Genomic DNA, 23,499 nt, shown 5'->3' with positions numbered 1-23,499 from the left:
CATAGGTGCATGAACAACAAAATCTTGCAAATTTTGTACCTTCGTGGCGAGATTATTCAAACCTGTAGCTACACTCTGAAGATCCATTTCAAACAGGTGAACACAGAGCCATTCAAGGATTAGAAGGAGAGAAAGAGAGGAAGACTGCAGTATAGGCAGACGAGCAAGTGATTCAATTATGAGCACACTCAGAACTAGAGAAAAAAAAAAAAATTTTCAGCAGACTTCTTTTTTCTCTCCTTTCTCAGCCAATAATTTAACCCTTTTTGGGCCGGTCAAACTGTCATGATTCTCAATGGCGAGAGAACATAGCCCAGCATATATAAGAACTAGCTCTTGGAAGATGGAATCTAAACTGACCATGAACTAAACCTGCCGCACAATTAACAGTGGCCGGGTAGCGTGCCTACGTTTTATCCCTAGACGCCCAGCGCCAGCCGGAGGACTAACTAATCCTAGCAGAGGAAAATACAGTCCTGGCTCACCTCTAGAGAAATTTCCCCAAAAGGCAGACAGAGGCCCCCACATATATTGGCGGTGATTTTAGACGAAATGACAAACGTAGTATGAAAATAGGTTTAGCAAAATCGAGGTCCGCTTACTAGATAGCAGGAAGACAGAAAGGGCACTTTCATGGTCAGCTGAAAACCCTATCAAAACACCATCCAGAAATTACATTAAGACTCTAGTATTAACTCATAACACCAGAGTGGCAATTTCAGATCACAAGAGCTTTCCAGACACAGTAACGAAACAGCAGCTGTGAACTGGAACAAAATGCAAAAACAAACAAGGACGAAAGTCCAACTTAGCTGGGAGTTGTCTAGTAGCAGGAACATGCAAAGAAGGGTGACTCTTTATATGATATATATTCATGCATATCCATTATAGTGCGTTGATGTCATACTATTTTTACTTTCCAGACATATCTAGATGTCTTCATCTATTATTCTTATCTGAGATACACATTTTATATTTAGATGCTGGATATACTGACTTGTGCGACCATAAGTTTTGTCATACTATATATTATGATGTGCAATCCCTTTAGGTCTAGAGATCCAGGCTCACTAATTAGGGAATTGTTAGGTTATTCTTTAATACCAGTTTTCAGTTGCTTTGTGACACTTTCATTCATTTACTGTCATCTTAAAACATCTCATCTGTACACTACTTCCGGAGTCTTCGTACTCACATTAGCTATGCGTCGGTCTATTCCTCCAGATCTTCCTGGCACGAGTGCACCCCACGCATGCACTGTGATGTTCCTGACGGCGTTGTGGGCAGGTCGCTTTGCCATGGGGATGGGCTGTGATGATGTACGTCCTCCCGCCCATGATCCACGGCGCGCGGCCGCTCTCGCTGGCTGTGAACAGTCACATCATGATGTGAACGTGCGCTGATTCGCCGGAGAGCTTCCCCTTTCCCCTACTTATACCCCAGTCCTCCCTTTTATTAGCCACGCCTCCTGATGAAGCCACAACGGTGAAACGCGCGTCGAGGCCTCCTCTGTTTACAGCACGCCTGCACTTTATGACAAACATGTCCCAAGGTAATTATGCACCACTCTGAATATTACTTATATGGATTAGTCACCTGGATGTCATTATTATGTGTTTCTGGTCTTTTGAAAGAACCGGGATTTAACCCTTAGGGATTCATTCATCTCGAGTGATTAATTGCACACCTGGGTCTGTCTCTCATTTTTTCTTATATTAGTGATACTTATTTGTTAGTTATCCTACCATGACCATATAGCACATGCTGGTATGTTGCTGTAGCAGAGTTGCTCGGATTTTTTTCTGTGTTTTTTGCCAACATTATTTCACCATCTATACATGCTGGCTGTCTTTTAACTGTTGCTTTCCACTCACCATGTGTTGTCCACGTAAATTGTGTGTATATATATTATGTTAATGCATATTTGATATTTCAATAAATTTTTTGATATCTCTATTTGTCAGCATGGACGTCTGATTGAAACTAGTGTTCCCATTAATTATTGATAACTAGACCAATTGATAATTATCATTGTTCCAAAGCCTAGTGCTTTTTATAGGTTTAAATCTTCAGTATCAGTGTAGTATTAAAATCTTTGAAAATTTGTGAAGAACAGAAGTTAGGAGAAGAGCAAATGTTGTCCCCATATTCAAAAATGGAAAGAAGATGGAGCCAGAAAATTACAAGCCAGTGAGCCTTACATCTATACCAAGAAAGAAGATTGAACAAATTATTAAACAACATGTATGTAAGTACTTGGATAAGAATACAGTAATTAACCAGAGCCAGCTGGGGTTTGTAGCAAACAAGTCATGCCACAGACTAATCTAATTTCCTTCTATAATGGAATCACTGACTAAGTAAATATATCTCGACTTCAGCAAAGCATTTGATAAAGTATCTCATGACAAGGCTATGTTTAGGTGGATTCATAACTGGCTCAGTAGTTGTACTCAAAGAGTGGTGACAAATGGTTGTACATCCAATTAGAAGAGTGTTTTAAGTGGGGTACTACAATGCTCTGTGCTGGCCCCAGTGTTGTTCAACCTTTTTGAAAAAATTATCTTGATAAGGCAACTGAAGGTAAAGTAATCAAATTTGCGGATGACCCAAAGCTATTAGAGATAGCTGACACTAGAGAAGACAGAGAAAGGATTCAGAAGGATCTAGATAAGCTTGAACAATGGACAGCGACTTAAGGTACTGTCACATTAAGCAACGCTGCAGCGATATCGACAACGATGCCGATCGCTGCAGCGTCGCTGTGTGGTCACTGGAGAGCTGTCACACAGACAGCTCTCCAGCGACCAACGATGCCGAAGTCCCCGGGTAACCAGGGTAAACATCGGGTTACTAAGCGCAGGGCCGCGCTTAGTAACCCGATGTTTACCCTGGTTACCAGTGTAAATGTTAAAAAAACAAACACTACATACTTACATTGCCGTGTCTGTCACGTCCCCCGGCGTCCTCTTCCCTGCACTGTGTAAGTGCCGGCAGCAGAGCACAGCAGTGACGTCACCGCTGTGCTTTGCTTTCCAGCCGGCACTGACACAGTCAGTGCAGGAAGCTCTGAGCAGCAGCGCGGACGCCGGGGGACGTGACAGACATCAGAGGGTGAGTATGTAGTGTTTTTTTTTTACTTTTACAATGGTAACCAGGGTAAATATTGGGTTACTAAGCGCGGCCCTGCGCTTAGTAACCCGATATTTACCCTGGTTACCATTGTAAAACATTGCTGGCATTGTTGCTTTTGCTGTCAAACACGATGATACACGCCGATCTGACGACCAAATAAAGTTCTGGACTTTCAGCAATGACCAGCGATATCACAGCAGGATCCAGATCGCTGCTGCGTGTCAAACACAATGATATCGCTATCCAGGACGTTGCAACGTCATGGATCGCTATCGTTATCGTTGTTAAGTCGCTTAGTGTGAAGGTACCATAACAGAATGGTATTTAATTGGGAGAAATGCAAGATTCTACATCTGGGCAAGAAAAATGAAAATTACAGCTAAAGAATGTGAGGAATAGAACTAAGCAACAGCAAGAATGAGAAAGACTTAAGTATACTAATAGATCACAGACTGCACATGAGTCAACAATCTGATGCAACAGCAAAAAAGGCAAGCACACTTCTGGGATGTATTAAGTGAAGCACAGAGTCTAGATCACGTGAAGTAATTATCCTCCTCTATTTCTCCTTGGTCAGACCTCATGTGGAATACTGTGTGGGCACCACATTTTAAAAAGACATTGAAAAACTAGAGCAAGTTCAGAGAAGAGCTTCCAGGAAGGTAAGCAAACTGCAAACTATGTCCTACAAGGAATGGTTAAAGGATCTGGGAATGTTTAGCTTGCAAAGAGAGCTAAGAGAAGACTCAATAGTCTACGATATGGGGAGAATTTGTTTTTTACTTCTTTGATGCCTTAAAGTTGATGACATAAAAATATGACCTCACCTTTCCTCTGAAATTAGCACATAAAGGTTGCTCCTTTGGATGCACTCTCCAATAACGGTATGAAAAAGCTTCACGACAAATAGAAGCGTTAAAATTCCCTTGGACTGGTTTCCCATATGTGTATCTAAGAGATTAGAACGATTAGAAGAAAATTATAGGCATTGATACCACACAACAACTCATATAAAGATACATACTGTAACTGGAAAAAAAGAAATAAATGGCAAATATATCATGTTATGAAAAAAGAAAAACTGCTATTAAAAGATGCTTGGATAAGAAATATTTTATTGTTATATAATTTACTCACTAAAACATTATTTCAGAAATTCTGGTTGTCTCTACTTTTATGACCCCTCAAAAAGATATAAAAGTAAGATTGCTGTTGCAAAAAATGTTTCAAATGATAATTTTCCCATGATATCATGCCAGATGTAAAGTACGAAAGCATGATTAGGCATTCTACATAAATATATTAGGCTAGGGATTGCTTCTATGTTTAAATTTTGTACTAAGTGATAACTAAGTTTTGGTATGGTGGTTATATTTATTCATACACACAAAGAAAATTAACTTCGGTTAAAGTAAGACAAACCCTCAATGGTCACTGAATTAACTTGAATCTGACACAAGTAATTTTCCATTTAAGCTTACTGAATATCAGCTAATGAAAATCAGACATTACTTTAGAATTTTGGTTCAACAGAAAAATGTAAAAAAAAAAAAACTAATAAAAATGACCTTGACAAAAATGATGGTTCCCTTAACTCAATATTTTGTTGCACAAATACAATAACCACGAATAAACGATTTATGTACCTCTCACTGAGTCTTCTACATCAGTACACAGGCATTTTGGCCCCCTCTTGTTGAGCAAAGTTCTCCAGTTGTCTCAGGTTTGAAGGGCGGCTGTTGTGTGTTCTTGCATATATTTCTGCCATTAACAATCTGCCTATTTCAAGTCCCTGAATACGACTCTGCTATTAACCATTTGACCACGGGAAGTCATGGATTGCCTATAGATATAATGTTCCTGTATGTGTCTACACATTGTGGTCCACTTTATGCATGGTTTCTTGCTCCACTTGTCTATCTTCCCTTCTGTATCTTCCCACTAATCCACGTGCCAACCATCAAGGCCCGCTCCTCTGCACAATCACCTATGATCTATATTACTCACCCTGACCTATGACTGAAAAGGGTTGTTTGGTCTAAATTAATAAGTCTGCAGTCACTCAGTATGACTGAAGACTTATGAAAATCCACAGCGCACGCACTGTGCACTAAGAGGATTTGCAGTTATAGAGCCAGGACCATTGGGTACATATACATTATACACACTCCCAGCCAGAGCCCATCTGGTGAGTGCGGCCTCGCTCCATACACTTGCATCGAGTGTTACGTGATGCTTTCCAGTGGGCGCGACCATCTAGTGGGCGTGGAATCGCTCATTACAATTGTATGGAGCAAGGCCACAGGTTTTTTCACTTACTTGCCACAAACTTGAACTGGAAACTGTTTACTGTTAAACATAACATACTTAGGAAACTGGATATCCACCTCAAATTTTGGGAGAACTGAAGAGACATAATAGACACAAGTTAAAAACCATGAAAGAGGTTGTTTTGGTTTTAAGTTTTAATTCCCAGTAGGATTGCAGAATCAGAAAATAACAAACGCGCCAATATTCACCCTCCGTGGCAGCCATGGGGAGCTGCATCTGAAAAGTGGTCAGTTTGTTATTTTCTGCTTGCAATCCCATGGGCAATCAAACATTAAACCCGGATGGCCCCTTTGAGAAAACACATGTTAGATATTGGACAAACGGTTTCCTCACCATATTCCTCTACAGTGAAGGTATAGGATTTGCCTTTCAGTTTAATGGAATATTCCCCCAGGGTGGGCTCAGAGGAAAGGACGAGAGAGAACTCAGCAATCCCTTGATGGAGGTTCACATTTAACCATTGACCAATCCTGTTTTTTTCTGGGTCCTGAAAGGATCAAACTCAATTTGGACAATGATCAAACTAATAAATTAACATTTTTAAAAAATGTTAACAAAAATAACAAATTCTAAAAAAATCATTAAAAAATTACACAAATCAAAAAGATTAATGATGTTTCCGTTTCTTATCATTTGATCTACGCATCCAATATGATGCCTTACATTATTGTTGTTGCTATTATTTCTTGATATATTTTCTTACCTGTACTTCTATCACAGGGATCTAAGGAAAAAAACACATTTTTTTTGTTTTAAAATATTCCAGAAATGCAAAATGTTGCTATTTTACTTATTTATTTTTATATATTGTACGTACATTTGGAGTATTGGTACCTGGCACTGTGTGGACCACTACTATGTCTGCTTTCATAAGATCTAACACCAACCAAATACAAATGTTTTCACTTTTATTTGTGACTTACCGAAAAATTTTCTGGTTTAAAATCTTCATTAATGGACAGAATTCTGAAGTTTACTATGACAAAAAAAAAATCATCATCACTGAAAAATCCTTTAAATAAAGGTTGACCAAATATTTCTTGAAAGTCCCTATAGTGCTTATGCTGGCAGATACATCTGTAAATGTGATGATACAGTACGCCAGATGCTCAGCAGGACTACCAGCAGCTTATTTATAAGCTATGTAAACCTTACAGAGCAGCTGCCCTCGAATTAATTGGAAAAAGGATGGTACCAAATCTTGTGATAAATAAAACCCCTTACTGTCTTTTAGGAAACATTTTGATCTAGTAGCCAGCATAATGTTTTTTTTCAGTGGCGCAGACTGGAGATGAGCATATCAGACAAAATGTAAATTCACCAGCATGTGCAAATTTTCCAAGGAAACTTGATTTGGAGAGACGTTATGTCTTGACAATGTGATCTTGTGCGCACATGGGATTTCAGCATGAGTGGTGGTGATAAGAAGATACGACAGAGATCGAAGGGGAACAGTGAGAGGATAGATAGGTGAGTGGTAAGGTTAGAATAAGTGCTTTTATTTTTATTTTTGATGGACCTTTATCTTTTTGCAAAATGGCAGCCAGCCCCACCATGTCTCTGAATCCAAGCGGAAGTGTATTACAAAAACTATACATTTTGATAAATATGAATTTTTTAAAATTTAGTTGAATTCATTTCCTCTTGAAATCATTTGTTCATCTCTAGCCCAGTCCTAATCTTTCAATATACAGCAGTACATCTCTGAATTAATGGTACCATCAATGACATTTAGTTCCCCGACATCAGCAGCACTCATGTCGCCCAACATAAGGACACTGCCACCATCATGTTTCACTGTAGGCACTATGCTTTTAGTAAAATGATTTTAGAAAAATGAGCATTACTCTCCATCCTGCATCCAGACTCTTAAAGAGCTCATTCTTGAAGAATGGAAAACGGTAGGTGTTGCAATATGTTGCCAACTTGTTCATTCCATGCCTAAAAAACTTAGCGGTGTCATTAAAAATAATTGAGATCATACAAAATGCTAGATGTTGCTTTTGATGGGTGGTGTACACATTTTTGCATTAAATAATTTGAGTCAAACTGAAGATTTTGCAATGAAAGTGATATTATTAAGCTTACTTTCTTGTTATGGGTTTAAAAACTGTTTTATTAAACGCAGTCTTGTGAAAATTTTCAAAGAGGGTGCACTCATTAATGTGAGCACTGTGTATATATATGGTCACCCAATGACTGTGATGTGATGTGCAACCGGTTTCTGAATTTTTACTATTATCGTATTTGCCATTTTTGAGATATATTTGCATCAAAGGTCGTTTCCCTGCCTTTGATGCAGAATCTCACGATGAGCCCACATCTTTTCCCGTGCTTGATGACTGATTTAATCAGCAATCATGTGCTTTTAACAGCTGCGAATGGAGAGGTGCACAGCCCACAGCTACCCAGTTAAATACCGCTGTCATTTACTGACAGCGAGAGTTAACTTCCAGACGGAAAAACGTCATTCCATGTTCACATCAATGCCCCTCTCACGCGCTTGTGTAGCGCCCATGGGTTTTCATGACAGCTGGGGGTCTGCTGATGACCTCTGTGTCTATCATTATGATCCTTTTATGAAAACTAGCCTTTAGCTGGCCTGCCTATGAGATTGTGATGTCTGCTATGCACAACCATCTGACAATCGCTCAAGTCCTCTAAGAGGACGACTTAATGCAGTTAAAAAATATGGAAAAATATAAAACACAAAAGTTCCAATCATCCCGCTTTGGCCATTAAAAATAAAACAATTAAAAAACATATGCATATCTAGTATCTCTGTGTTGGTAAAAGTCTGATCTATTAAAATATAAATTAAATTAATCAAATCGGTAAACAGCGTAGCCAAGAAAAAAATCAAAACGACAGAAATATGTGTTTTTTTGATTGCCACAACATTGCAATAAAATGCATTAACAAGCAATAAAAACGTATCTACCTCAAAATAATATAAATAAAATTGTCAGCTCAGGGCGCGAAAAATAAGCTCTCACAACTCCATATCCTGAAAAATGGAAATGTTATGGGTCACGGAAAAAGGCGACATAGGCAATATTTTTTTTCTTACAAATTTCCGATTTTTTTACCACTAAAATAAAAAAAAAACTGTATTTGTTTGATACCTGCGTATTTGTGAATCATATTTCCCAGTTACTTTTACCATATAATGATCATGGTAAATAAAAAAAATCCCAAAAACTATTGTGGAGTTGCACTTGTTTTTGCAATTTCAACGTACTTGGCATTTTTTTTCTTTGCTTTCCAGTGCATCACATGATAAAATGAATAGAGTCATTAAAAAGTACAACTCGTACTGCAAAAAACAAGCCTTCATATGGTTACGAGAACGGAAGTGTAAAAAGTTATGGCTCTTGGAATAAGGGGAGCAAAAAATGAAAGCACAAAAACGGAAAATCACAAGGTCATGAAGGGTAATTATAATTTTTATTATTTTGGTGTGATATAATAAACTTTGTTTGTAAAAAATGGATTTGTTAACCAAATAAAAAAAAGTAAGGCTGGACACTAAACACATTTGTCTAGTCATTCTGATACCAAGGACCCACTACACGCTTGTAATGTACTTTCAATTTTTCTTACCAGTTTGTCCTGGTTTGTACACAGGTTTGTCTGTCTGGACAAGAGTTTTGGAGAGTTGCTTCTTAACTAGAACTTTACTACTTTTATTAATTAATTCCCCTGAACTCTCAATAGAGATTGTTAATAAGCCAACCGACACATCTTCTTCAGCAATGGGAACCTACAGAAACAAAATAGTACAAATATGTAAGGCTAAAGAAAAAAATAAATCAATGATAATGTAACTTCAAACATACACAATTACTGAGGCATAAGGCAACCTAATGGTTTATTACATTAACTAGTCTCTAGAATCATCTTTATAACTTTTTTTTTAGCTATTTAGCTTTTTTTTCTGCTGTTTTTAATTTGAAGGGTTTGTCTCATGGAAAAAAAAACATGTTTTCCTGGAGATTTTGGGTTGCATCGAGGGTGGTCATGCTTTAGGTCAGAGGTGTCAAACTGCATTCCTCAAGGGCCGCCAACAGGTCATGTTTTCAGGATTTCCTTAGCATTCCACAAGGTGCTGGAATCATTCTGTGCAGGTGATTAAATTATCACCTGTGCAATACAAGGAAATCCTGAAAACATGACCTGTTGGCGGCCCTCGAGGAACGCAGTTTGACACCTCTGCTTTAGGTCTTCTCCTTTAGTTGTCTAAAATAACAGTTCAGGAAATATATATCACATAGCTTATATACAGGGTGGCTCAAAGATAGGTATAGAATGTTGCAAGTTGATGGAGGACATTTCGAGCACTGACCAGATTAAACATTGTTAAACATATGTAAATATAACCATCAAACAATGTAATAAAATGCAAATAAACTTCTTTTGTTGTGTGTCAGTGTGAATGTTTCCCCAAGTAATCTGCATACCTCCTGTTGGGCCACCCTGTACTGTATTATATGCATTTTTCTTATGAAATTTCGAAAGATAATCGGTGACCTCTTAAAGTCCACAGTGACCACTTTTACCTGAAGGCTGAAGCAAGTGAATGTGGTGTCTTGCTGGAATATTTTTTCTAAGAGTATGGTGTCCTTGTTACTCAGATTTAGAGATATTTTCAAGTTGCTCTCTCCTTCTGCATTCTGCAATTGTAGACAGATGTTTTCTAAATGCTGGCTATGCAACTCTGATGGGAAGAGGACGGCATAGTGCCTGGCAAGCAAGACATATAAGATTAGATATTGTTATAAAGAAAATGAGGAGACAGGAAGCAGCAGGAAATGTTAGATTTCAGGATATATGGGTCACTAGTGATGAGTAAACTTGTGGATGTTCGAGTTCTCTCAGACTCAAAAAGTACGGTTTGGGACTCGAACTTGACCTGAGACTCTGAAACTCATTCAAGTCAATGGGGACCTGAACTTCAGTGCTGTAAAATGGATGTAAAATGGTCGGAGTAAGGGCTAGAGGGCTGCAAAAGAAAGACAAATAGGGGTAAAAGCAGGACAGGAAAATGGCCGTCACCAATAGCAATCATGTTAAAATAGGATGTAAATGAATAACAGAAATATTTTAACAATGACCTCACAGAGACTGAGGCTTGCCACCACCAGTCCAGTTAAAAATTTCACCCACAGAGTATGGGGCAGATTACCCTCACACAAGCAGCTTACAAATTTCATCCACAGACCATGGGGCACACTACCCTTAAAGAATCTTCTTAAAAATGTAATTAACAAGACATGGGACAGAGAACCCCCACAGAAGCAGCTTACAAATTTCACAGACAGCATGATGCAGAGTATCCCCACAAATTCTTCTTACAAATTTCACCCACAGAGCATGGGGCAGAGTACCCCTACATTAGCTGCTTACAAATTTCACCCACCAATCATGGGACAGAGTACCCCCATAGAATCTTCTTAAAAATTTCATCCACAGAGCATGGTGCAGAGTACCCCCACAGAATCTTATTAAAAATTTCACCCACAGAGCATGTTTTCACATTTCTCCCACAGCTCCAAAATTTTACCAGAAGCCGCTAACAAAATGCTGGTAGTATGATCTTGGATCGAACTGGCGGTCCGCTGCAATACAAGAAGAAAATCCAGCTTCCAAAAATAATCCAATTTATTGAGAGTAAAATGCAAAATTTTTTTATTTTTTTTTCCCATGTATTTTTATGGGAGTTTTTGTTTTATGTTATATGCTTTCAGCATTTTGTTATTTGTCATTAGTGGAACATGGACTGTCTTTGGATTTCCAGCATTGAGAGATTTGTGATATTGGCTATAGGAGGAGACTTCAAAAAAATGATTTATAATTAGTGTTGAGCGATACCTTCCGATATTCAAAAGTATCGGTATCAGATTGGATCGGCCGATATCCAAAAAATATCGGATATCGCCGATACCGATACCAATACAAGTCAATGGGACACAAATATCGGAAGCTATCCTGGATGGTTCCCAGGGTCTGAAGGAGAAGAAACTCTCCTTCAGGCCCTGGGATCCATATTCATGTAAAAAATAAATAATAAAAATAAAAAATATGGATATACTCACCCCTCCGACGAACCCTGGCTGTCACCGCTGCAAGCGTCTGCCTCTGTTCCTAAGAATGCAGTGAGTGAAGGACCTTCGATGACGTCACAGTCACATGAGCGATCTCGCGACCAATCACAAGACCGCGACGTCATCGCAGGCCCTACACTGCATTCTTAGGAACGGAGGCAGACGCTTGCACCGGTGAGAGCCAGGGTCCGTCGGAGGGGTGAGTATATCCATATTTTTTATTTTTATTCTTTATTTTTTACATGAATATGGATCCCAGGGCCTGAAGGAGAGTCTCCTCTCCTCCAGACCCTGGGAACCATACGGACCGCACACGCCTGGGAACTTATAGGAACTTCCGATTCTGATTTCCAATATCACAAAAATATCGGAACTCGGTATCGGAATTCCGATACAGCGAATATCGTCTGATGCCTGATATTTGCAGTATCGGAATGCTCAACACTATTTATAATGCATGAAGTTTATTGAATTTTCTGTCTTAATACCTGCTATCCTGCGGGCTTAAATGCTCGCAAAGAAATTACGTTTTACTATTAGGTCATCAATTTTGTATATTTTTATCTGTCTCTTGTGTATTTGTATCTTGTATTTTGTATATTATGTTTTTCTTTTCTTTTTTTGTGGACTTATATATATGTGTCAAATGTGAGTCACTATCATTCTGATTGGTTACGGCTGGTATTTAATCCTGCTGTGATGCATATGGAGCAGCTTTGAAAAAGAACACACTGTTCGAAACGCGTAGCCTGCTGCTACTCACTCTCTTGTTCACCACGTTTTTTGGACTTTGCATTTTACTCTCAATAAATTGGATTATTTTTGGAAGCTGGATTTTCTTCTTGTTTTGCTCTGCTATTTACGTGATGACTGCACGGTATCCGAGTTTCCCCACAGCACATGCCTAGCAGGTGAGCTGGTTTCATTTTATTTTTTTTTCTTTCTTTTGGTCCGCTGCAATGCATGATACCGGCAGTCCAGTTAAAAATTTCACCAACAGAGCGTGGGGCAGAGTTCCCCTTCAGAAGCAGGTAACAAATTTCACCCATAGACCATGGGGCACAGTACCCATACAGAATCTTCTTAAATATTTCACCAACAGAGCATGTTTTCACATTTCCACAGAGCTTCAAAATTTCAGCTGAAAATCACAGACACAGGGTGCACACAGGGGCAGATTATAATAGGGTCAATCTGGGCGGTAGCCCAGGGCCCAGTGGTGTGGGGGGGCCCTGGGCTACCACTCAGATTGCCCACCGTCATCAGGGCATTACTGCCCTGACTGGCGTGTGGGCCCGGTGGGCAGAGAGGGGGCCCACATCGGGCCCCGTCTCATCTGCTCACCGGGCCCCTACGGCGCTGAGGCAGTTTCACCTATTGACGTGCGAGCGCACACTGGAGACACTGGGGCAGATTGCTGGACACACTGTCTGGGGGCAATGCTGGACCCACTGGGGCAGATTGCTGGACACACTGTCTGGGAGCAATGCTGGACACACTGGGGCAGATTGCTGGACACACTGGGGGTAATATGCTGGACACACTGGGGCAGATTGCTGGACACACTGTCTGGGGGCAATGCTGGACACACTGGGGCAGAATGCTGGACACACTGTCTGGGGGCAATGCTGGACACACTGGGGGCAATATGCTGGAGACACTGGGGCAGATTGCTGGACCCATTGGGGGTAATATGCTGGACACACTGGGGGCAATATGCTGGAGACTCTGGGGCAGATTGCTGGACACACTGGGGGCAATATGCTGGACACACTGGGGGTAGGAGTGGAGGCATGGGCAGAATGTAGATACAGGGCATGATTGGAGACATGCAGCAGAATGAAAGACATGGGGCAGGATTGGATCATGGGGCAGGATGGATACGATGGAGACAGATGGGGCAGGATGGGTAGATCATATGGGGTGGAATGGATACTCATGAGGGCAGGATGCAAGAGCATATGGCTGGAGCCAGGAATGAGATACATGGGGCCAGGATGGGGAATATTATTACCATAGGGGCTAATTAAGGGATATTATTACTGCAGTGATGTATTTATTTTATTTTTTGAGTATACTGTTTTAAATGGGGGGGGCGTTCCTGTTACTGTGCAGAGTGACACTATGTTGCCTTTTTTTCTTCATGTGGTGTAATGTAGAAGTTGGGAAAAAATAAGTAATGTGTTCTGCAAGCGGAGCTCTAGATAACTGTGTTATTTCCTGCAGAAACAAGCCCTGGCTGGAAGAAATGATGGCGGTCTGTGCTGGATGAAAGATGAAAGACTTCACCTAGAGACATCACTGGTGAGTCAGTGTTTACCTACACACTGACACTATACACTGTATACTATATACAGAGGTCCTGTGTATAATGTCACCAGTAATCACTGTATAACCTCTACACAGACACTGCATACTAAGTACAGATCTCCTGTGAATACTGGCACTGATGGTGATAGTATTGTGTTTTTGTTTTTTATTATTACTGATCAGTATTGTAGTATTTAGTCACTATGTGGTGGTAACATGTGGTCTGGAAATGGTGTTGTGATATTTGTCCCTTGTATGTGCTATTTAGTCACCATGTGGTGGTAATATGTGGTCTTGACATGGTGTAGTGGTATCTGTTTCTTGTATGTGATATTATTCGATCACTGTGGTTGTAATATGTGGTCTGGTCATGGTGCGGTGGTATTTGTTCCTTGTACGTGATATTATTGGTCATTTTAAAAACTGAAAAATAAATCAAAATATACCTAAATTGTATTGCATATTTTAACAAATATTTAATAGTTTACAGTAGAGTAATGTCCGGTCAAAAGTGTCTCTGTAACATGACACACATGACCCCGTCACATGACCGGGGGGCCCACAGTGTCTGAACAGCCCGGGGCCCTGGCTACCCTAAATCCACCCCTGGGTGCACAGTATACATAGAGAGTGTTTTTAGAAAATTGCACACATGCAACCCCTAATACTGTCCCTCAATATGTCCTATCCTTATGCTAAGCACAGTAGAAATAAAAAATAAGAACTGGTCCATGTGGAGGAGGAGGTGGATGTGGTCGGATTGGCCTGGCGGGGTATTGGGGAAATCCCCGATGGGCCATTGCTGTGGACTAGAGAGATTGAGGGCATGGGCCCTTTAAAAGCGCAGGTAGAGTATGCGCAGGGGCACATGCACATGGCATTCATTACTTGATCAGCTGCATCGCACGTCACAATGAACTCTGAAGTTGGTGCGTATGATGTCTCCGGTGTATGATGTCACTGTCATGTGCCATCTGCTGCAGGGGCACTCACTTCAAACACTCGCCTCTACTAGATCAGCGGCCATTTTAACACCAGTGTGACGGTTTTGCAAGGGCAGCATTGGAGAGCAGGCAGGTAAGAGAATATTTTTTTCTTCTGTGGATGCGGCATGATGCAGGGCCAGGAGAAGGTACATATAGGAACCAGGATGGATATATCGGGAGCCAGGATGGACATATGGGGGCCAGGATGAACAGGAGACATATTGGGGCCAGGATGGACATATGGGCCCAGGATGCACAAAGGAAAAATGGGGGCCAGGATGGACAAATGGGGGCCAGGATGGACAAATGGGGGCCTGGATGCACAAGAAACATATGGAGGCCAGGCTGGACATATGGGGGCCAGGATGAACAAGGGATATATGGGGGCCAGGATAGACAAATGGGAGCCAAGATGGACATATAGTGGCTAGGCTGGACATGGGACAAATAGGTAGGCCAGGCTGGACATATGTAGGGCCAGGCTGGACAAGGGACATATGGGGCCAAGCTGGACAAGGGACATTTGGGGGCCAGGATGGACAAGGGACATATGGGGCCAGGATGAACAAGGGACATATGGGGGCCAGGATAACCAAGGGATATATTGGGACCAAGATGGCCAAGGGACATAGGGACCAAAGATGGGACAACATAGGGGTCTAGGATGGAGAACATTATTAAATAAAAGTGGCAGGGATAAGGGACTGAATTACTCTATGGGGTCATAATGAGGAACATACATTATTAGTTTATGGTGGCAAGTGTACGGGCATAATTGCTGTAGGGGACAATTAGGGAACATTACTGCTGTAATACAATTTATTTTTTAGGACACTGTTTTCCATGGGGGGAACAAAAGGGAGGTCTTGTTACTGTGCAAGGCGGCACCATGTCACCTTCTGTCTTCATCTGGCAGACTGTATAAGTTGGGTAATAAGTGGAGAATGTGCTCTAGAAGTGATCAGGTATTGATAACTGTGTGCTATTATCTGAAGAGATGAGTCCTGGTTAGAAGTGATGGTGGTCTGTGCCAGATGAAGAAGAAAAGCCAAGATGAAGGACTTCACCTAGAGAAGTCACTGGTAAGTCAGTGTATCACATATACATGCTCACTATACTCTGTATACTATGTACAAAGCAAAGTGTATAATGTCACTGGTGGTAATAACAGTGTTGTTAATGTTGTGGTTTTTATTCACAATCAGTATTCTAGTATTTGGTCACTATGAGGTGGTAATTTGTGGTCCTGTCATGGTATGATGGTATTTCTCCCTTGTATAGCATGTGGTATTATTTGGTCCCTATGTGATGAAATATGTAATCCCGTCATGGTGCGGCGGTATTTCTCCCTTGTATGTGGTATTATTTGATCACTATATGCTGATAATATGTGGTCTGGTCATTGTGTTGCCATATTTATCCCCTGTATGTGGTTGTATTCGGTCACTATGTGGTGGTAATATGTGGTCTGGTCATGGTGTGGCGTGTTATGATCCTAGTGGTAGAGGATCTCTGGTAGCCTGCAAAAACATAGGAACTGCTCTAGGGAGGTGGAAACTGGGCTAACCGCATACCTGATCCTAACACACAACTAGAAGTAGCCGGTGAACGTGCCTACGTTGATTCTAGACGTCTCGAGCCAGCCGGAGAACTGACTACCCCTAGAGGGAAAATAAGACCTCGCTTGCCTCCAGAGAAATGAACCCCAAAGATATAGAAAGCCCCCAACGAATAATAACGGTGAGGCAAGAGGAAAACACAAACGTAGAGATGAACTAGATTCAGCAAAGTGAGGCCCACTAATCTAGATAGGCAGAAAATAGAAAGTGAACTATGCGGTTAGCAGAAAACCCTGCAAAAACATCGACGCTGAATATTCAAGAACCCCCACACTGACTGACGATGTGAGGGGAGAATATCAGCACCCTAGAGCTTCCAGTGAGCTAGAAAATCACATATTGAGCAAGCTGGACAAAAAACACTGAAAATGCAAATGATCCAAAGAAAGCAAACAGGACTTAGCTTTTCTTGCATGAGGCAGATGGCAAGGAAACAAGAGGAGACCAAATAGGACTGAATACATAGATTCCAGGCAAGAGACTGAGTCCTAAGGAGGACTAAATAGGGAACACCCACAGCTTAATGAAACAGCTGAAGCCCAGGCCTGCAGAAAAACATGACTCATACAATACCATTAGTGACCACAAGAGGGAGCCCAGAAACACAGTTCACAACAGTGGCGGTATTTGTTCCTTGTATGTGGTATTATTTGGTCACTATATGCTGGTAATATGTGGTCTGGCCAAGATGAGGTGATATTTATCTCCTGTATGTGGTATTATTTGATTTGGTCACTATGTGCTGGTAATATGTGATCTGGTCATTGTGTGATGGTATTTGTTCCTTATATGTGGCATTATTCGGTCACTATTTGGTCTAATCAGTGTGTTGGGGTATTTCTCCCTTGTATGTAGTTTTATTGGTCTTGGTCTGGTGGATTTTGTTGTATATAGCAGTCATTTGTTCTCTCACATTAATTAGGAGAAGATTCTTTATTTCCATTAGAAATTAAATACTTGGAACGCAGCAGTAGAGTTGCACTTACAAGGGTTCTCCAGGAAAAATGTAATCACTTTTCCACAAATTAATTAATACCTTGTTAATTGACGACTAATATGGTGCCTTCTACTCTCCCCCATTTTTGCTACCTAGGTAGCTGGGAGGCAGATACTTCTCCTCCTACCATACGGCACCATATGTGTGTGTCTGAGCATTGCCAGTGGGAAACATAAGCCCTTTCTGGCCTCTGCAACACTTTATAGAGGTGTAGATGTGCTTATGGGGCTGACCTTACCAAGTCCTCTAACCCAGATGTCTCACTAGCTGCTCATTTCATTAAGTCTTATAATGCAGTCATTAATCCTACTCAGAAGCACCTACACCTCCTAATAAGGGCTGAGCTAAACGGATCGGACAAATTCAAAAATCGCCGACTTTCGGCAAAGTCGGGTTTCATGAAACCCGACCTGATCCTAGTGTGGGATCGGCCATGAGGTCAGCGATCTGCTCGCAAAAGTCGGGTTTCGTATGACGCTTTCTGCGCCATTTTTCAGCCAATGAAGGAGGATGCAGAGTGTGGGCAGCGTGATGACATAGGTCTCGGTCCCCACCATCTTAGAGAAGGGCATGACAGTGATTGGCTTGCTTTCTGCAGCGTCACAGGGGCTATAAAGGGGCGTGCACACCGACCATCATCTTACTTCTGCCGATCTTAGCATAGGGAGAGGTTGCTGCAGCTTCATCAGAAGAAGGGATATAGTTAGGGAGGGAAGATTAACCCCCAAACTGCTTGTGCTGTAGCGATTTCCACTGTCCAACACCACCTTTTTTTTGCAGGGACAGTGGAGACTATATTTTTGAGCATCAGCTCTGTAGCTTATTAGGCTGCCTTATAAGGCTCCCTGATAGCTGCATTGCTGTTTGCACGCTGCTGTGCAAACCAACTGCTTTTTAAAAATCCTGTTGCTCCTTTCTGCCCAGTTATCTTGTTTATTTGTCCACACTTTTGTGTGAAGCAGTCCTTTTTATTGCTGCCATACTTGTCCTGAGATCATTTTAGGGAGATTGAAATTGTACAGTCCTTGTATTTTTTCATATATATTCCAGCCACTTTCTGCCACTTACATTGTTTTGTTTTATACACTGGGCCTGAGTTTTGGTTCAGTCTCCCCCCCAAAAAAGTGAGATTCAAATTCTCACAAAGTGGATATACTTCAGTCCTGTTAGTTTGTCGTATGTCAGCCAGCCACTTTCTGCCACTTAGATTGCGTTGTTATATACACTGGGCCTGAGTTTTGATTCAGTCTCCCCAAAAACAAAGTAAGATTCAAATTCTCACAAAGTGGATATACTTCAGTCCTGTTAGTTTGTTGTATATCAGACAGCCACTTTCTGCCACTTAGATTGCGTTGTTATATACACTGGGCCTGAGTTTTGGTTCAGTCTCCCCCCCCAAAAAAGTGAGATTCAAATTCTCACAAAGTGGATATACTTCAGTCCTGTTAGTTTGTCGTATATCAGCCAGCCACTTTCTGCCACTTACATTGTGTTGTTTTATGCATAGGGCCTGAATTTTGGTTCAGTCTCCCACAAAAAAAAGGGAGATTTAAATTCTCAACAAGTTTATATACACCTTCTACCTTGTTTTACAGTACCATATAACGGTTGTTATTTTGGTTAGATTTTCCAAAAAATTAGGAAGTCTGGTGGAAGAGCTCGTGAGCGGTGGTTCCCAGCTGGTACTGATGGTGGTGGTGGTGGTGGTGCATCTGGTGGTAGTGGCAAAAGCACAATAGCACCTAAGGCTGGAGGTGTTGAGCCAGCATCATCGTCTGGCTACACAAGGCCTCGAAGGCTCCCTTATCTGCGAGTAGGAAAACAGCTTTTAAAGCCGGAGCAGCAGGAAAAAGTTTTGGCTTTCCTTGCTGACTCAGCCTCTAGCTCTTTCGCCTCCTCTTCAGAAAGTTCCAAATATAAAAGCAGCGAGTCGTCAGTGGATGCTCCCTGTCAGAAACAAGACGTTTGGTAGCCAGACGTACTGACCAAAAAAAGGACACGTCTGGCTACCCAAAATGTTGATGATCAAACCTTCATTAAAATGAACAAATCATGGATTTCAAATTATTTTGCCCCACCTTCCCCTGCTGACACGTAGCTTGCCTGAAAAATATCTTGCTTTTGGCCTCCTCTTACTGACTTCTCCTATTCTCCTTCTCCTATTCCTCCATTTGCAGCTGCTGAATGTCCACCATAGGCCATTTTTATACATCCCTAAATGGGCTGACTCCCCCCACAGGGCCGTGGTCACCTGGCGCAAGCACCCGTGCGAGTGCCGTTTGCCTGGATATATGGGTGGGCCTACTCTTGGGCGACGACACTGGCACAGGGTCCCTCATAGTACATTCAAGTGTCTCTGACGGTGTTGGTGCACAACCAACGTCAGACACACCGTCATAATATGAGGGGCCCTGTGCCAGTACCGCCGCCCACGACAGAGTGTTCCCCCCAGCTCAAACAGTGCTCTACCATGTGCAATACTTACCTCTCCCTGCTCCACCACTGTGTAGTCTGTGCTGTTAAATCCTTCAATGGCACTGCCAATACAAATTTGTTGAAATGATAGATGATAGTTAAAATATACAGGGACCCTGGCCTCCATTTAGACCAGTTAATACTTTGCGCCTATTACCACTGTCTGCTACTCAGCAGAGGAGCCCACCCCTGTACCTAGCTATGCCACCTGTTTATTTATGAACAATTTTTTGGAAGACATTTAGCCCACTTTATTATTTGGGCCTACTAACTGTGTCTGCCACTCATTACAGTTTTTCTCCACTGAACAAAACAATGCCCCTTGTTTAGTCCTGTTAACACATTTGAACTACATTTAGCCTACTTAATTTTTTGGAAGACATTTAGCCCACTTTATTATTTGGGCCTACTAACTGTGTTTGCCATTCATTACAAGTTTCCTCCACTGAACAAAGCAATGCCGCCTGTTTAGTCCTTTTACCACATTTGAACTGCATTTAGCCAAATTTATTATTTGGGCCTACTAACTGTGTCTGCCACTCATTACAGTTTTCCTCCACTGAACAAAGCAATGCCGCCTGTTTACTCCTGTTACCACATTTGAACTGCATTTAGCCCACTTTATTATTTGGGCCTTCTAACTGTGTCTGCCACTCATTACAGTTTTACTCCACTGAACAAAGCAATGCCGCCTGTTTAGTCGTGTTACCACAATTGAATAGCATTTAGCCCACTTTATTATTTGGGCCTTCTAACTGTGTCTGCCACTCATTACAGTTTTCCTCCACTGAACAAAGCAATGCTGCCTGTTTAGTCCTGTTACCACATTTGAACTGCATTTAGCCTACTTTATTATCTGGGCCTACTAACTGTGTTTCCTCCTCATCCTGCCCATTGCCCAGCCACTGCTAGATGAGTCTGCTGGTACATTGACCCAGACCACTACATTCCCCTTGCACTCTACACAGCCAGAATCTGACCCTGCTGAAAGTCAGGTTCCCCTTCCTGCATACTATACCACCTTACACGGGGACAAAGAGGAAGATGCAGATGAAAGTGGAGGTTCCTTCATCAGGTGGGGGCATACTCATTGGCGATGTCACTGGCACAGGGCCCCTCATAGTACGCAAAAGTGTCTCTGCCAGTAGGAGGCGCCACCTGCCCTCAAACACACCGCCGTACTATGAGGGGCCCTGTGCCAGTGATGTCACCAACGAGTATGCCCCCCACCTGACGAAGGAACCTGCACTTTCATCTGCTCCTTCCTATGAACCAGTGGGCCCCTGCTTGCTCAGGATCACAGCACTTGCAAAGTTGAAATACTTGCCTCTCCCTGCTCCACTGTTGTGACGTATTCCGCATTTCCTGGGCCCACGAAAATCTTGAGCCAGCCCTACCCCCCCACAACTTTAGCCAAATGACCCCCAGTTTTCAATGCCTAACTATTATTTCAAAGTAAATTAAGATTGACAAGCTTAAGTAATAAGAATTGATGTTTTTGGCATTAAAATGGGCACTGTAGGTGTTTTCCTGTCCTCCACTCACTGCCGACTTTGATTCCCCATTGACTTGCATTGGGTTTCGTGTTTCAGTCGGCCCACGACTTTTCGCAATAATCGGCCGATTTCACCCGACCCGACTTTTGACAAAGTCGGGTTTCGCGAAACCCGACTCGATCCGAAAAAAGTAAAAGTCGCTCAACTCTTCTTCTAACCACCACCAAGAGTATCTTGACAGGGCTTTATTGAAGCTCATGCGGCTTTTCTGTAAATTACTGCATCGCTTATTGTACATCTGTTGTACTTTTGCATAAACACACACATAAAGCAGTAGTGAGTATTACCATGGAATAAATAAGAATTCCATTGGAGGAAAACCTCCACTAAACTAAACAAAAAAACACCAGAACACAGGCAGGGATTCTTACCTGTTCAAGGCCTCCAACAATTGCACTACCCAGGGTGCACCAGGCCCAAATAGAGATAGCAAATACACAGGTGCAAATAATACCTATGCAGCCAACCTACAATCAGGAATTGGCCGCTTGGAGCACCCGTGCAAAAAATAGTCTGTATGTGGCATGTTCACACAGGAATGCAAGATATATGGGCCTGGTGCACCCTGGGTAGTGCAATTGTTGGAGGCCTTGAACAGGTAAGAATCCCTGCCTGTGTTCTGGTGTTTTTTTAATAAATAAGAATTACAGTGCATTTATAACAGTATGAGCATCATGCTACCTAGCAATAGAGTGAATAAATTGAAAACTGGAATGGCAAAGAGCGCAATAAGGTCTCATCCGGTTTACATGTGAAATAATAAAAAAGAATTTGCTAAACTGATGGGGTTGTAACAGTCACAACTCCTGTCCTGACTTGTTAGAAAAGGATGCCGCAGATCCACCAGTGAGATGAGATACAAACTTGGAGGAAAAGGTCCATGAGACCAAAATAGTATGAATGCGGTTTTTATTTGTCAACATGTTTCGAGGCGTTCATGACTCTTCATCAGGACAAGCCTCAGTTGACCTCTGACAACGCGGATTTATATCTACTTTTCCTCCAAGTTTTTTCCTATCAATAGTGCATACTTCTGCCGATAAGTCGTAGGGAAAACCTAATATATTTTATTACTTTGCACATCAAAATACTGCACAAATACGGTAAGTAATTTTCATAATAATTAGGCAACTTACTGTAGTCAGGTAGCAATCAAAACAGGGTCACATCACCAGAAAGCAACTAATAAAGTTTAACGCAGTCTTTGACAATCCAAAACACAAAAGTCAGATTTTTGCAACCTATCTGGAAGATGACAATAGTTCATTTTTGAACCCTTCTACACCAATATCAAATTGGAGTCATACAGAGGTACCATATCAAATTGGAATCATACAGAGGTACCAATAAAGTAGTTATGTACCCCTATGACAATCCTATTTGGCATATTGCTCACTAGAGTATCTTGTAAAAAAAGAAATGGGCAAATTCTTTTCTGAAATTACAGCATGAGATTTGAAGATTGAAAGGATTTTGTGTAGAATGCATTGCGAGTTTCAACATTTGCCATCCAACGGGTGAAATCTGTGGCAAATCATTGACTATAACTGCATGTGTTTTTATGGCTAAATGTGCAGAAGCTTTACCACTGAGAAATCTGCCCAATGTGCATGTGCTCTATGAAGTATCATATTTTTACAATACAAAGTAAAATAAATTTCACTTACAGTTTTGCTTCAAACACTGCTAAGATTTGCAATACGACTATCCCCAAACAGAATATCCAGTGTCCCATTGTAAAAAGCAAAGAGAGTTTTATTTTCACACTCCCAAATAGTCTTGTAGTTGAACATACAGGATGGACATTGTACAGGGACCAGGCACATCAAATATTTGTTAACCACTGATTGGTCAGCTAATGGCTTTGGAGAAATTTCACATTAATGAAACAAAACACTTTCGTTCCGTGCTTTGAACTGTTTAACCCTTTGAGAACAGCATATTAGAATGGCCTGCATAAAAGTCTTCTTGAGATCTTATTAACCT

At 41.4% G+C, this 23,499-nt stretch overlaps 1 protein-coding gene across 1 annotated transcript in view; it reads right to left on the bottom strand.

The window, feature by feature from the left end:
• Nucleotides 1–23,295, bottom strand: part of LOC143769707 (alpha-2-macroglobulin-like) — a 154,836-nt gene extending 131,541 nt beyond the window's left edge. The window contains exons 1-8 of the mRNA XM_077258493.1: nt 23,181–23,295; nt 10,026–10,209; nt 9,070–9,229; nt 6,390–6,442; nt 6,170–6,190; nt 5,800–5,953; nt 5,455–5,539; nt 3,963–4,086 (exon numbers count right to left, since the gene is read on the bottom strand). Coding sequence (XP_077114608.1) covers nt 3,963–4,086; nt 5,455–5,539; nt 5,800–5,953; nt 6,170–6,190; nt 6,390–6,442; nt 9,070–9,229; nt 10,026–10,209; nt 23,181–23,248 — 849 coding nt within the window. The 5' untranslated portion in view covers nt 23,249–23,295. The remainder of the gene's footprint in view (nt 1–3,962; nt 4,087–5,454; nt 5,540–5,799; nt 5,954–6,169; nt 6,191–6,389; nt 6,443–9,069; nt 9,230–10,025; nt 10,210–23,180) is intronic.
• Nucleotides 23,296–23,499: the final 204 nt, after the last annotated feature.

This window comes from Ranitomeya variabilis, chromosome 4 (assembly GCF_051348905.1).
Source record: "Ranitomeya variabilis isolate aRanVar5 chromosome 4, aRanVar5.hap1, whole genome shotgun sequence".
NCBI classification, from domain to species: Eukaryota; Metazoa; Chordata; class Amphibia; order Anura; family Dendrobatidae; genus Ranitomeya; species Ranitomeya variabilis.
The sequence above is the reverse complement of the archived record's forward strand: the minus strand, read 5'-3'. Positions and strand labels throughout refer to the sequence as shown.